This window comes from Nanorana parkeri, unplaced genomic scaffold, assembly GCF_000935625.1.
Source record: "Nanorana parkeri isolate BGI_ZX_2015 unplaced genomic scaffold, ASM93562v1 scaffold318, whole genome shotgun sequence".
NCBI lineage: Eukaryota > Metazoa > Chordata > Amphibia > Anura > Dicroglossidae > Nanorana > Nanorana parkeri.
Window position 1 is genome coordinate 191874 of NW_017306586.1, and position 15145 is coordinate 207018.

General features: G+C 41.0%; 1 protein-coding gene across 1 annotated transcript in view; it reads right to left on the reverse strand.

The window, feature by feature from the left end:
• ZFC3H1 (zinc finger C3H1-type containing) overlaps positions 1–15145 on the reverse strand; it is an 80837-nt gene that overhangs the window by 23380 nt on the left and 42312 nt on the right. Inside the window, exons 18-22 of the mRNA XM_018558061.1 lie at positions 9964–10095; positions 9752–9873; positions 8961–9062; positions 3481–3597; positions 1866–2049 (exon numbers count right to left, since the gene is read on the reverse strand). Of these exons, the coding sequence (XP_018413563.1) occupies positions 1866–2049; positions 3481–3597; positions 8961–9062; positions 9752–9873; positions 9964–10095 (657 nt within the window). The remainder of the gene's footprint in view (positions 1–1865; positions 2050–3480; positions 3598–8960; positions 9063–9751; positions 9874–9963; positions 10096–15145) is intronic.

Sequence of the window (15145 nt, forward strand, 5' to 3'; positions counted from 1 at the left end):
GTCTTTTATTGACTTTTTGGGGTACTGCAGTTTTTCGCCGTTTCACGGTCGCACGCAATCTGTAAACTGGGCATGTTGGGTATCGTTTTACTCATTGTAACCTCATCTTTTATATTTCATTAAAAAAATGGGTAATTTGTTGTGTTTTGGGGCATTTAATTAAATTTGTCACTAAATTTTGGGGTTTAATAAGGAGTTGCGCTAATATTGCGCAACATAAAAATTTTCAACTACCACCATTTTATTCTATAGGGTCTTGGCATTCAGAAAATATATAATGTTGGGGGGTTGTACGTCATTTTCAGGCCTAAAATGTAGAATATAACATGGGTGCAAAAAATGAAAAAAGGGCCTCAGTCATGAAGGGGTTAATTAACCCTGTCTGTACTGTGCAGATAAATCTCGTCAGTTTCAAACTAATGTTGAAAACGAGATGTGAACACAGTCCTAACAAAGGGTTAAAGATCTAGACAAATTGTGTTTTATTGAGAGGAAACTCGGAGTGTCCCTAGTCTTTTAATGGGGATAGCCAGAGTTTGCTGTCACTTTGTAATTATACAGAGAAGCTCTATAGTCCAGCCAAACAACCACACAAAAAAGTTGACATTCATTTTCAGAGATTATGTTAGGTATGCTTTGAGTAGCAACACAAACACAGAGGGGCTCTCCCAAATTTGTTCACAAAAGCGGAAAATACAGTCGATTTCTGTATCCCTGCAATGCAGGAATGTTCAGATACCAGTGCCGATACTAGGCATTTTCACAAGAACCTAGTTGTGTTGTGACTGGGCCCTGGCACTTCACCAATGTCCTGAAATCATTACTCAGTATTGCTTTAGAAAAATCAGTGTGTACTTGGTCTGAAAAAATGGTATTGGTGGATTCCTAAAACTATATAAACAGGAATGCACACATCCCTGGAGCCCTGTGTGTTCCTTAAAAATGACAGCTGCCTCCTAACTTTAGAGTTTTTCTCTAGTCTAATCTTGGAGCTGCAAATGTATCTGTACTTGTACCAAGTACGGTATTTGGTATCTCAACAGTCCCTTGGATCCTGGGCCCAGGGTGTACATGAGGTGTCACTGAGCACCCAAACTAGGATTAAGCTCACTTTTGGAGAAGGGGAAGCAACCAGTGTATAGCCTATTCAGACAATCCAACTTCACTGCTAAGAAAGAGGAGGAGAAGGAGGTGTGTGTGTCCTGCTGTGAGCCATTTTGCAGTGTGGCCAATCTGATCTCCCTAATAAGGCCTATTGTACAAGAGCTGCTGTTATTTTAGTCTTTAAAAAGCTAGTACCCTTGCTTAGAGTTGTCCAACTTCTGAAATAAAATATTCATTAGGTATATTTTGTATAATATATAACAACCAACACTTAAAATCGACACACCAGTGTCTTTCAGCACACTGGGTACAAGGCTGCACATGGCTAGTAAAGAAATTCCAGGCAGAGGTAGCATAAAATGGGTCAGCACCGTATCTACGGTCTGAACACATCTTTTCCATCAGTAGGGCAGGAGAAAGCACAAACTTACACCTACACTTTATGCTAGTGCTGTAAACAATCAGCAATTTTAGAAATAGGTTTACAGAGGCATAGCAAATCCAAGACTTATTTTTACTTTGTTTTATAAATAAAACAGTCACAATATATTAAGTGCTTATAATGCAAAAGCAGGCATACAATAGTTAGTTACCGCTAAGTGCTTTCAAACAATAAGTGGACTGTGGTTATTTTCAATGAATAGACGTTAACAATAGAAGAGAAAATGGGATTATTTAGTAGCGGACATAAATCTCTCACACACCAATTACTGAAAGAATAAAATGGTACATTTACAGAGAAGAAACAAAAGGCCACCTACCCCTCATTTTGATTCATGCACTTGTATGCCAACTTGATCCATAGCTGGATATCTTGAGGGTTATCAAGCACGCTTGCTTCCAGGTTAACAATGTCATCAGTTTCATTTGTGAAATACCTGACATCATCTGTAGTGACAACACCATCATGAATGGGAACCTTTGTTTTGAGGTCTGGGATGCTTGCTGGAACTGCAGGAAGGAGAAAATGTGTTCACATACAACACGGATGAGAAACATCAATTCTGCTACTGCTAATCTCTAAGTATTGATGGAGGAGCAATACCAACAAAGCATTTCAAAGAAATATTTACTCAGGTGTAGAATGTGACAACGGTAGTTCTATGGTCATCTATGAATGACCATGTAAAGAATGCAGGTTTATCAACAAAAAAGATCTGTTAACCTTCAAAAAAAACTCAAGCAAGGGGAAAGGTAGTGATTTCAGTGCTTGTAGAAATGGTAAACTAAATTTTCAACTGCAAATTAACCAGTCACTAGCACCTTTGCTACAGAGTGGTTTAGACTCCCACATCCCAAGGCCAAAATATGATTTTTGGCTTTGTATATTCTGGCACATTGGGTTAGGCTGCTGCCTTCAGGAGATTGGACACTGGCAAAATAAACTTTTAGGGCAACCCAGAGTAACCACCCTCACTCCCAGCATCCCTCAGTTTTGTGCAGAGAATAAGTCGATTCACAAAGCTGAAAAAATTAGTGCGGCACTTCTGGCACTGCAGCAACTAAGAAAAGCTGCTTACAAAAAGGAACCTTGATAAAAACTTTAAAAAAAGGTATTACTAATCTTGGAGGAGAGAAGACAGCTGTTCACCTAGGACACTAGAAAAAAACAAGGCATGCTAGGAGTGGGAACAGGTATTCTGGGCTATTCTATGGCTTTGACAGCATACAATCTTCTGAAGATAGCAGCCAATGTACCTGAATGCTCATTCTGTGTCCTGTAATGTATAAGATTCTTTTTTCTTTTTTTTTTTTTTAGTTCTGAATTAAATACGAAATTGCTAAAATTACAGTCAGGTTTTGTTTTATTGGAGGGGAAGATTTTCCCCTCACTTCCTCTCTTAGAAACATAACCACGAGTGAGAGGACTCCCCTCTCGTCACTGGAACTGTGTCCCCACATTTTGGCTTTAGATACACTTGAATACAAGAAATGCTGACACTGAAATACCTGAATTCAGACTGTTTTAACAACCATATTAAAAGTTAAAAATTAGCCTAGGAGATCAATCCATGTAGGTAACCAAATAGTGATCTGTTTTTGTTTCAAGATTTCAATATATCTCATTGGATCTAGTCTAACAAAACACAAAATGTACGAGTTTGACAATGGTACATTTTTAGATCACAGTAGATTCCTGCTCCAAGAAATTTTCGATTGACTTACAAGATTCATTTTTTTTTTTTTATTCCCCTGTTGAAGCAAATTAGAACATGCTTTACATGCTTTGTTGTTTTACCTTTCTCTGGATTAATTTGGGGTTTAAGAGTTTTTTTATATGGAGGTTTTGGATTTATTAATTTTTCTACTGGTTGACCTCAATGGACTTTTGGGGTTTTGTTTTGTTTTTTCAGCTTGACACTATTTCAATCTTACCACAACTAACAGCTTTTGTAGTTTCTTCTTCATCACTGCTGCTACTATCTGCAACAGGTTTTTTCCAGTACATGGGCTTCCATTTTCTTATGTCTTTATAAGTAGTGTGTGGAGGGACTGTGAGAAACAATATTACATATGTTAAATCAGAAATGTTAAATCAGAATAAATCAATGTATAAAAAAAAAACAAAGGGAAAACACAATTTTCATATAAAAACACAATTATTTTTCTCTAAACAGAAATACATCCTCACTGGATGAAAAAAGTTTAATTTCCACAGGGACAAGGAAAATAGGATTTTTCGTACTCCCAAAAAATAATTTTCTCTAATTTTATATAGCTCTCTCTACTGATCAAGATTAGGAGAACCAAAAGCAGTAATCTACTGTAACAAGGAATCCTCTTCTAAAGCAATGACATTGTACCGCCACCTGCAGGACTTTGCATGCAAAACTAGCATCTGAAGATGCCAGTAAATTAATCTTGTAAAACTTGGTAAAAGGTATGAGGAGATGACCAAATATCCACTTGCAGACCCGTGAAACTGATGCCTGGTGGTGAAAAGCCCACAAGACACTTACTGCATTAGTAGGAAGGGCCATAACTGGAAACGGAGGATCCACGTGAAGATGGCCTAAGCCTAAACTGAAGTCTGGTGAAACCAAGAAAAGGTGGGCACAGAGGCCACTTGCCCCTTCTGCAACCAGACAGTTACCACAAACCTGGCAGAAGGAGGCCGTAGCATTCAAACAAACATGCAGGGGCCAGACCAGGTCCAGTTAATTTAGAGCTATCTTCTATGAGGAAATGGTTTAGAAAGTGATGGACAATATCCTAATTTAGAGTTAAGAGACAAAAACAGCTTAGGAAAGAAAAGGAAGGCCTTGGGCAAAGCACAGCTTGCTCTTATGCCAGACAAGATGGAAAAATGGCAAGAAAGGAAGTAAAACAAGAAAGGGCCACCAACAGAAGACAGACCCCTATCCTTCAGCCCCTGGCTTTCTAACAGGTAATTATAGCCAGCAATTATAAAGCAGGATAGAAGATGGGTCCTTGAGACAGCATGGTTGAAGAGGAAGGCAACTGGGAGTACCTATGACCAGACTAGGTCCACATAACCAAGACAAACGAGACCATTCAGGAACCACCAGAATAACCAAAATCCCTTTGACTTAAACCCTGCAGAAGACAGCTGAGGCAGAAGCTTTATCACAGAAAAAGTATAAATCCGAGACTGTCTGAGACCCCATTGAATCCTTAACTCTTGACCAAGAATCCTGTATCCTGACTACAAACCTGGCCTACCTAGTGGCTTGCGCAAGACACCATCAGGTCTATGCCTGCTGGACCTCACAACAGGCATACATTTCCTAGTGGAAAGACCACTCTCTAATGCAGGCTCTGGCAATTTACAGTTATTCACAACTGGATTGTATTCCATGGGAGGAACCATAATGTGATTATATACCTACGCAAAAAGGGGGAGACCTCTATACGGTGCAGCCAGCCACTTGGTGGTTGACTTATGCCATGATCGTGGTGTTGTCAGTCTGCATCCTCATTGGAAGCACTTCCTATGCCACCACTGATTGAACAGACTATCCTGAATATGCGCACTCAAAAAGGCATGGAGTACTTTGGAGGTTCAGGATGTGCTGAACTCCATACTTCTTTGGGACACTGAACAGGTTTGAATCAGTGACCTTTTAAACCAGAACTTTGCGAACAAACAATAACATTCCCCCCACCTGGATAGCACAGATGTGGATACACCATGCAAAAGGGATAATCCGAGAGCTTTGGCAGGCTAAAGCTGGCCATACACTGCTATATTTTTTTCCCAAACTGCAGGCTTCAGAAAAAAAAAAAAGATTCCTCTTCTGTTGGGTTTTTGTATTCTGACAGTGACAGCTGTGCCACTGTCAGACTATTCGAACAGTGACAGCAGCCAATTGCCTGCAGTCACTGTTCCCCCGAACATTTTCCAACCAACTCCTGTGATTTTCTTATCAAAGGATGCCGGTTGGAAGGTCGACAGGGTCACCCACAGAGTATATTTCGTCTGGTTTATCAAGATGTATAGACTTGCCAAGGACATATGGTGTCTAAGGAGGTGGATTTGAAGACTTTGGCACCCTTGTTAGAGGTTCCTTGTAAACAAAATTCCCATTTAGACCTATGGATAAATGGTCTTTGCAGAATCACTAACTGAGAGATGATTTGCTGCTCCTCCTACAGAAAACACAAAACCCAAGAGATTAAAAGCCCTATCCCTACCCCTTGTCCCTCTGTGATATAATGAAGCCTACCACCAAGGAGCAAGAGGAAAAAGAGAAAGCATAATTTAAATAGAAACAATACATCAACCGATTTCAGGTGGGAAATGGTAATGCTGTCCTGGAAAGACCATTACTCACAAGTCTAACTGGGGAATTCCCCAATAGTGTTCCAGGAAAGTCATCTGAGAGAATAACAAAGTACCCTAACCTTGGAAATGCTTGGCCCTGCTGCTGCATTGCAAATTGCAACTGTTTTGCATGCTCAGGTTCCAGGCAGTAAACCTGTATTTTTGAAGATCTGTATGCAGGGCTGGCCCCTGGAGGAGGTCTCTGCAAGGAGGGAGCATGTTGTAGGGCCTATTGACAGTAAAAGCAGCAATAAAAAACCATGTCTTATGAAAGACATTTTTATTTTTTTTACTACTAGTGTTAAGATTGAGAAGAGGGAACATGTATGCCAGCTCCAAGTCCCATTCAGGGGCAAAGCAACTACCCCCAGGAATTGCAGGTCCTTGCTCAGGAAGAAGTAGTTTGTGTCCTCTGTTTTGCTTGGAGGCTAAGAGATCCATCTATGGGCACGCACATGTTCCTGGGTATCTAGTTGTCACTCACTCTGTACAATCTAATGGATAAGAATCTGCCAGGAGCCCTTGAAGTTCAGGACGATCAGGGATGTTAACATGTTTTAACCCCAATCCAAGATCTCCCTAACAAGCAACAAGAAAATTTCCAATTTTGTGCCACCCCGAAGATTTATGTAAGTTACCACTGTAGTGTTGTCTAGGTAGACCATGACTTCTCTCCATCTAATATGATTTTGAAAAGGACCCGAGAGCTGCCCACTGCTAAAAGCTTAAGTTGGAGGACTCCGTCCTGAGATTGGAATTTTCCCTAAACCTGTAATGTGCCTATGTGCACATTTTGTAAGGATTGATCTGACCTAATGTCTTCCTCTCTGGAGGCTCCTGTGGGCCCCCCAATATGCTTTCCATCACTGCTGGGGGTAAAGTGGTAAACTTGTCTAGAGAATTCTTCTTTCTGTCCCATGAGGTCAGAAGATGTGACTGGAACTTTCTGGAGTGGAATTGAGCCCAGGGACTCGGTTAGGAATGACCTAAGCGGGTCATTAAAAGACTTAGACCGTGTTGGCAATATTATAGTTTCTCTGGTTAGGGTAACAAGTTCACCAACCAACCAAAAAGTTCACCAACCAACCAAAGGCTGAAAGGATTTCCAGAAGTGGAGGCCCAAAAGTATGTTTTATTTTTGCCTTCGCAAAGATCAGAAAATTGTCTAGGTAAGGAATTAAGTCAAGTCTCAGGTGTGCCGTGACCTTGGTAAAACTCAATACAAAGTATGTCCCATCGCACTCCTGATCGGAAGGAAACCCGGAGGTTGGGTGGGTACTGTAGTGATGTATGCTCTACAATGTGACACTACTACAGTCAATAAAGTGATTGAGTATCAAGCTGGAGTGCGAGTGACTGTCTAACGATTTCTTGACACTTGCATGTAAAGGGAGAACTCAAAACTGTCAATTATTCAGACCCTCCGCATCCGATCATAAACCTTGAAGGAGGGAGATTTCTCTGAATGATTGTTTGCAAAACTGCTATAATTACATGCATTTAATAACAACCTTACAGATGTCACTAATGACATACAAATTAGACACCAACAGCATCAGTGAAATGCACCAAATCACTCTAGCCTCATACTGATTCCATTCAGGGCAGAGTAAAGGTGGCCATACACTTTACAACCATCGCAAGACCTTAGTGTTGCGATGGTTGTAAAGTAATTTAAAAAACGTACGATCTGCCCATCTTGGACAGGCTGATTGTACTTGCGATCATCGGAAGCCAGCCCCCGAGGGGCGGGCTTTACGATGACCGCAATGCTGAACGGGCAGTGTGCGCATGTACACTGCGATCATGCTTAAAACTTACATGATCTTACGATCATGCTAAAAACCAGCCGAAAATCGTACGATTCTCGGCTGGTTTTCTAGCATGCTCCTTAGACAAAAGACGTGCGACCGTACAGTAAAAAACGGTCGCACGCCTTCCATACACTGTGCGATTATCGTACGATCGCAGGATTTCCCGCGATTATCGTGCGATAATCGCACAGTGTATGGGCACCTTAAGAGGTAGGTAGTTAGCCAATACCAAGATCCCACACCTGTGCAGCTGTGGTCACGCAATCATCTTCAGTGATATAAGCGCTGTTACCATTTCTAGAGGTAGGTCAGCAAAGGGGAGGGGGGTAGTGAAAAGCTTGAAATGTCAAGCTTGTGAATGGACAATAGTAGCTAAAAAAATAGGAAACGCTTTAATAGCACATTAAAAGAAAAAAAAAAAGAAGGTTCAATTTGCATACTGAAAAGGTGTTAAGTTTGGACATGTCCTGCAATCCATCAATTTTGGGGCCCATTAACACAATCTGTTCACAAGATCTGTTGATGTACACTTAACATGTTATGTTAAGCTCTTCAAGGTCGCCCATTCATTTGAATTGGCTGCCTATTGTATCACAACAGACATGCAGCATCAGGATGGTGCATTGGGGTGCAACTCACAATGAAAGGCACACAGCAGCACACCAACTCGCATAATGTGTAACAGACATATTACCGTAGCACACTGGTGTGAATGTGCACTAAAGCTATTTTGTGCACATTCTTGTCATAATGCTATTGGCTGAAGAAAAACTGCTTTTAATAACTGCATTCACATAGTATGACTGCAGGAATTCCATTTCTACATTAATGCTTAACACGTGGTTATTAAAAATTACTTCTATTAATGAGTTGCCCTAGAGCTCATCTTTTTATAACCTTTTGTACTTTTTAGACTTTAAAGCTACCATTAAGGGCCATACTATACTGGGATTCTGCCATCACCTCATCAGTGGTAGTATTACAAAATACAGCAACCAGAACAGACTGATATCTTGCTTTTTTGGGAGCAATGCGATAGAAATAGGAGGACCACCACCAGTGAGAGAATTACTAGTGTGGCAACACTTTTAAATAAGTCACAGAGGAGGTCAGTTTTCTCTTAGCAAGGGTAATTCACGCTGAGGTGAAGTATTTCAATTGAAGAACAAGTAACCTCTCCCGAAAAACAGTTACCAAGTTTAGAAACAATATTCCCTACAGGGTTCAAAAAGCAAAATAAAAAAATAAAAACTTACCGTGACTTCGGCTCTCGTTGACGTGACTCACAAGAAGAACTGACATCAGATCCATTGACATGCGATCCCGGTTAACACCAAAAAGCTTGTCAACGTATTTCTCTGGAAATAAGTGGCAAATAAAATTTAGGACACATCACTTGGCCACCAATCAGATTCAAACTTGCCTGGGAAAAGACAGTTGGTGAATTGGAAGTCTATACCTAACTGGGTGCTGTGGGACATATACAGCGAGTTCTTAGTCCAGAAATGGTGACAAAAACGAGACTTAGAAACCCCCAAAAAATGTAGATTCAAGACAGCAGAGGAACTCGGGTAGTAGAAATGGAGTAAAACCGGATTTCTTCAAAATTAGGTTTTTTTTTTATTCCATAAAATATATACATAAACCACATCTCATCTAAAAAAGCAATGACGGTGAGATATATATATAGATCGATATATATCTATATGTATAACTAGTTTACAGATTTGTGTTTGCAGTTACCCAGCCTAGACAGTACCACATATAAATTGCCCATGAATTCATTTCAGTACAGCGTTGCATGACGGAATAAACGTCAGTCAAAGTATCGCAGCGCTGAACACTGAAAAATGGCCTGGCCAGGAAGGGGGTCTAAACACCTGGTCTTGAAGTGGTTAAGGGGCCTACATCAGTTCTGCTTTTTAAACTTCATGAACTGCATAGAAAGGGCAATGGGGTAAGGGAAATTTTTCAAGTGTTAAACTGCACCCATCTTTTATGTAAAAACTGGCTATGATAAAAAGTAAAATGATATTTCAAATATTACCAGTTGCAGCCATAATTTCCTCATCATTACTTTTCTGCGAGCAACCAATCAAGTCCAAGTCATAGGATAGGATATCTTGGAATAGCTGTTTACGACTTAAAGTGCAATCACGCATGTGCTGCCTATAAAGTGAGTGAAATGTAAAAAGGTAACATTTTAAGTAGTCTCGCAAATGCTAATGGAAAGAAACCTTGGTAGAAGTTCACACTTACCACTGACAGTCATCATCATTGCATGTGCCTGTGAGGTCAAAGTGACAGAAAAAGTTCTTGGGTTCAATCATATTGCTATGAGATACGGAGCTCAGGAGCAGCTTCTCCTTTGTGCGAAAATACGGACTAAACCTGAAAAATATTATGCATTCATTAATAATGCAAATCATTTAAATTAGGGCTGGTAATGATTAAAATTTTCATGTTTAATTAATCACATTTTTTTAAAAATCGATTAATCGATTCATTTAGATTATAACGCACATACAGATCCAACTACATTGGCCTCTACACATACAGCACAGCAATGAAGTAATAAAATGAACTAGGATCACACTAATCCAGCACGTTATTAATCTCACGTGCCCCACTCAATATGGCCGCCGCTTGAGCGGGACAACTCAGAATAATAACGTGCTGGATTAGGGTGATCCTAGTTCATTTTATTACTTCATTACTGTGCTGTATGTGTATAGAGCAATGCCGCGCAGGTCGGCTCAGTAGATATCGGGAGGTGAGCGAACACATACCGGCGTTCGCTCACTTCTCGATCACGTCACGGCTCTCTGCCGTGACAGGGCAGGGGCTTGCTTCCCCTATCCTCCAGCGCTGACTGGCGGAACGGACGGGGGAGGGTACAGTTGGCTCTGCCTCTAGATAGGCAGAGCCAGCTGTCACTCACGCAGCTGGGCAGATCCTGACATAATTGTCGGGATCCACTTCAGCTGCGGCATCTCAGTATACTGTGAGCTGTAGGTCACGGTATACTGAGCTTAGGGTGACGGGAGGATGCTAGTTTGTGTCCTCCCGTTACCCTGAGAACTATGGGGAAAAGCCCTAACCCCATAGTTCTCCTTTAAATACTGGCACCATAGTATGACCACTACCTATATAGTAGTCTGGGTGGATTTATATATTTTTTTAAGAATATATGCTTTTACACCCAAGTACACATTTTTACATCAGAATACCCTGCATTCTAATAAAAGGTGTGCACACACACACACACACCTATCTATGCTATTGGTAGAAAGCCGTAAGGAGGAACAAAAGGCAGCAGCAATAGAAAGTCAACCTAAAGAAACTTGAAAGAACCAGAAAGATCCCCCAATAAAAGTAATGAGAAAGATCCCCTAATAAAAGTAATGAGTAAAAGAACTTGTGGACCTGCTGTACAACCTGCAACCCTTTGGTGTTTCTAAAGTGCGACCCTCAGGCCCCAGCAGTCAGTAAAAAAGGTGCCACTACCGGGCCGCAATAAGTCTATATACGGCGGCCCGCAGAAGTGGTTAAACCAAGAACATGGCTGCTGCAGCAGCTGCGTTTTTTATGTCCTTTTAAACAGCCGCTCATGGCTGTTAATGTACAAGCAATCCGGCGTCTATCGCTTGCACGGTGCGGCGCTGTGTCCACCCCCCTTCCAGCCGCTGATCTCTCCTCTGATCACTGGACCCGGAAGTGACATCACTTCCAGTGTCACTGTTTACATTTTTCGGCTCTTAGAGCCAGGAGAAGATCTCTGCTTCCCCAGCTTCTTTGGGGGTCTTAGAGTCAGGAGAAGAAGCTGGGGAAGACCCATGTCTCCATAAAGAGGACCCATCACACCCTATCTACTATTACATAGGGGACTTCTTAGTACCCTATGTGACAGCAAAAAATAAGAAAAAGAAAATAGAAAAATGCAAAAAAAAATAAAATATACATTTTTAAAATCCCCTGCCCCCCACGTGCACGGACATACAAACTTAAACACGCGTTGGTGCTACTACGTGAAAAAATCGAAATTGCACCACACAGTGAGAGCAGCAATTCTAGGGCCATCAATCACTGTTAGCACTAAACTGATGAGCAGTAAAAGCTTTTAAATTGTTCCCTATGGGAAATTTTGGGTATTGTAGTTTTTTGCGGTTTAAACGCAATTTTAATACTCGACTTGCTTGGTATGCATTTACCCGTCGTGACCCTATCTTTTAGTTTACCAAAACATTGGTTATTATATTCCGTTTCTGTGCAATAAAATCAATTTTAGTACATTGTATCCTAAAAAAACTGACTTGATAAACATTTACGCAAAGTACTGTGCGACATATAAAATTTAAAGTAGCATCATTGTTTGGGGGTCTGGAGCAGTTTTGTAGCCATAAATTCAGATTTTATCATGTGTGCGCAAATAGTAAGAAATTGTTCTGGACAGCAAGTGGTTAATAGCCGTGATCTCTAGTAGTTTAATGTAACATGACCCTAGTCTCTGACTATCTCCTGCAGTATTAATTCAGTCTCTAACCATGACTGTAGAAGAATCTTTGACCATTTTCTGTAGCCTTAGGTCTATGGCAGTTTTTCTTAAGCATTACCTATCATATATGCAGCCCTTTGGAGACATCGGGGGCTGAATTAGAGTCCCCCTGTACCTTACAAGTTGGCATCCACTGCATTATGGCAAGTTCACTAAAAAAAGCACAATAGCTTCATAGCAGTGAGAAGGTAGCACTAGGGGTCTAATAAACCCCTCGTGTCACCTTAAAGAGCACATGTCACCACCTACCATGCTATCACATTGTAAGCCCCCTTAATGGATAGCAATTAAAACTAGCACATTAACATTGCTGATTCCCAAAGTAAATGTTACTAAAGTAAATCCATTAAGTGTTTGGAAGAAATAAAAATTAAATGACAGGTCAGTTTCTCAAAAGAAAATAAGCAACGGAACATACGGTATGTATACTTTCCACTGATGACTAAAATTGCAGTTAAATGAAGATTTTTTTTATTTGACCCCTGCAGAGCAAAGTAAAAAAGGTTTACCAAGCAGCATCTAACACACACACACACACACACACACACACACACACACACACACCTATTGTCAGCTCCATTCAGCCACTGAGACTGGAAAGAGAAAGCCCTGTGTAAATGTCAGACTTATCTAAAATGGGTCTATGAACCCCTTGCCCAGCTCCATAGCGCTAGGCCAATCAGCAGCCAGTAAGCACATGGGAGAAAGTGAGTCATGTTACTCACCCATACCCACGACAGACTTTGTGGTCTATGGCTAAACAAAGCAACAAGGCAGTGAAGGAAAAGGGAGTTTATGCTGCTGGGGGTGAAGGCAATTTGTTTTCCGTGTATTAGCCAAGGAATGGTTCACTTTACATTGCCAACAAAATAATGCTATTTTATGCCCTAGTAGATTCAGTGCATTTGTTCTACAAAAAGATTTCTATTTTAAACATCATATTTCAAAAATTGCCTATTACACTGATGGGGATGCTTAAAACTGTCCTTTTTAAATTAATGTAGGCAATTTTTCCCAAAGAAAAAAACAGTTGCAGTACCTGCTTTACAAGTGGATTTTTGTACTCACAAAATAATACTTTTTTGAAATCCATGAAGAGATAGAGGAAATCTTCAAATCTTAGGAGTTGTACAGCTGATTACAGAATGACAGGACTAACCTTCCCTACTACCAGCATGCTTCGGCAGTGACAAGCACATGATTATAAAATGAGGGGTGGGACCGATGTCCCTCAAAGGACTACAAGAAAATGTTTTCATGGTGAGTTCAAAAGTCCTATTTTCTTTCTCTCCATTGAGGCATAAAGAAGTGTTAAACTTTGGGATGTCCAAAAACACTCCATTTGAAGGGTGAACAATACAGCAAGCTAATGCTAACAGGCCCAACATAACCAAGAACTAGGAACTGCCAGCACTTAAAAGATCTGCCTAAAGCAACTTAAGCAGGCATCAGATAAGGCAGAAACATCCACCTGGTAGAACAAATGAACCAAAGACCAGGAGCCTCACAAATTTGGGAAACACTAATCTGGTTTCAAAACCGCACGAGAGGCACTCGCAGACCTAGTATAGTGAGCCTTAAACAGAAAAATCAGGGGACACAACGCTTGAGACCATAAGCAATGGGATAGTCCATCTAAGCCAACAAGAGATTGCTGAAGTAAAAGCCAGTGTGCCCTTTGGGGCTCATCTGGAAAGACATAAAAGGGAAACCTACTCTGCAGTTTCTGAAGCACAGAGAATGAGATTCAGATCCAAATGATTCACAGGGGAAGGGACAAGGAGTAACCACATGGGAGACCCATGGTCTTAATCAAAGTGAAAGGCCTTGGGTTTCTGAAACAGAATAGAAAAAGCAGAGACCTGACCTTTGAATGTGCCAAGAGACAACCACTGGTCCAGACCCAACTGCAGGAAGGAAAGGAACAGTCCCACAAAAACTATTAGGGTAAGAGCACCAAGTAAAATAAGCTATCGGCATCAGATGAAAGACCTTACACAAAGTTGACTTTCTAGCCTTGAACATTGTAGGAATCGCAGACTCAAGATACCCCTGTCCCACAGAACATAGGCTTCAATAAGCCTGACCAAAAAGCAGGATGGTAAAATCAGTCCTTGGAACACCAGATCAGGACAATTTGGTAGGACCCACAGCGCATTTGCCAGAAGTCTTACGAAGTCAGTGTACCACATTCACCTAAACCAATCCTGGACAAAATGGGAGTGGGGACCACTCTCCCGGGTACAGATACTGCCAGCTGTCTGCCTGGAATGTGCATGGCTGAAAAGCTCAGTGCAGCCCAAGACAGGATTTGCTCTGCCTCTGGACGCAGTGATTCTGGTTCCTCCTTAATGGTTAATGTACCAACATACTGTTCAACGCTAAAGGAAAAGCCACATCACCCAAAGCTCCAAGATGTCCACCTTGTTAGTGTCCCCTGCACTAACAAGGGGTTATACCCTGAGCTGGCCTAGAGGTTTTTTTTTTTGTATGCCAATGTCAAACACTCCTGTAGGCAGCATTATAACACCAAAGGTTTAAGACTTCATGTGTCCCTCAACGAATAAGAAATTCTAACTAATTCTGTTAGTTGGAATAGGGGTTTAATAAAACCACAGTGTTATAACTACTGACAGACTGCGATGACTCAAAGAGAAAGCCACGGTTGAGCTGTAATCCTGGCAATGCTAGTTGCCTTGCTGTCACGATTAAACATGGCATTACTAACCAAGAATACAAATCATTAGTTCCAACGTCACTTGCATCTACCTGCTCCTGGTCAGTCAATCAAAGTGGTCACACCATTTTTGCAATTTATTTTCCCCATTTTTTTTCTTTTTCTATTGCTGTTTTTAGTGTTTGTAAAAGACCCCCCCCCCCCCCCCC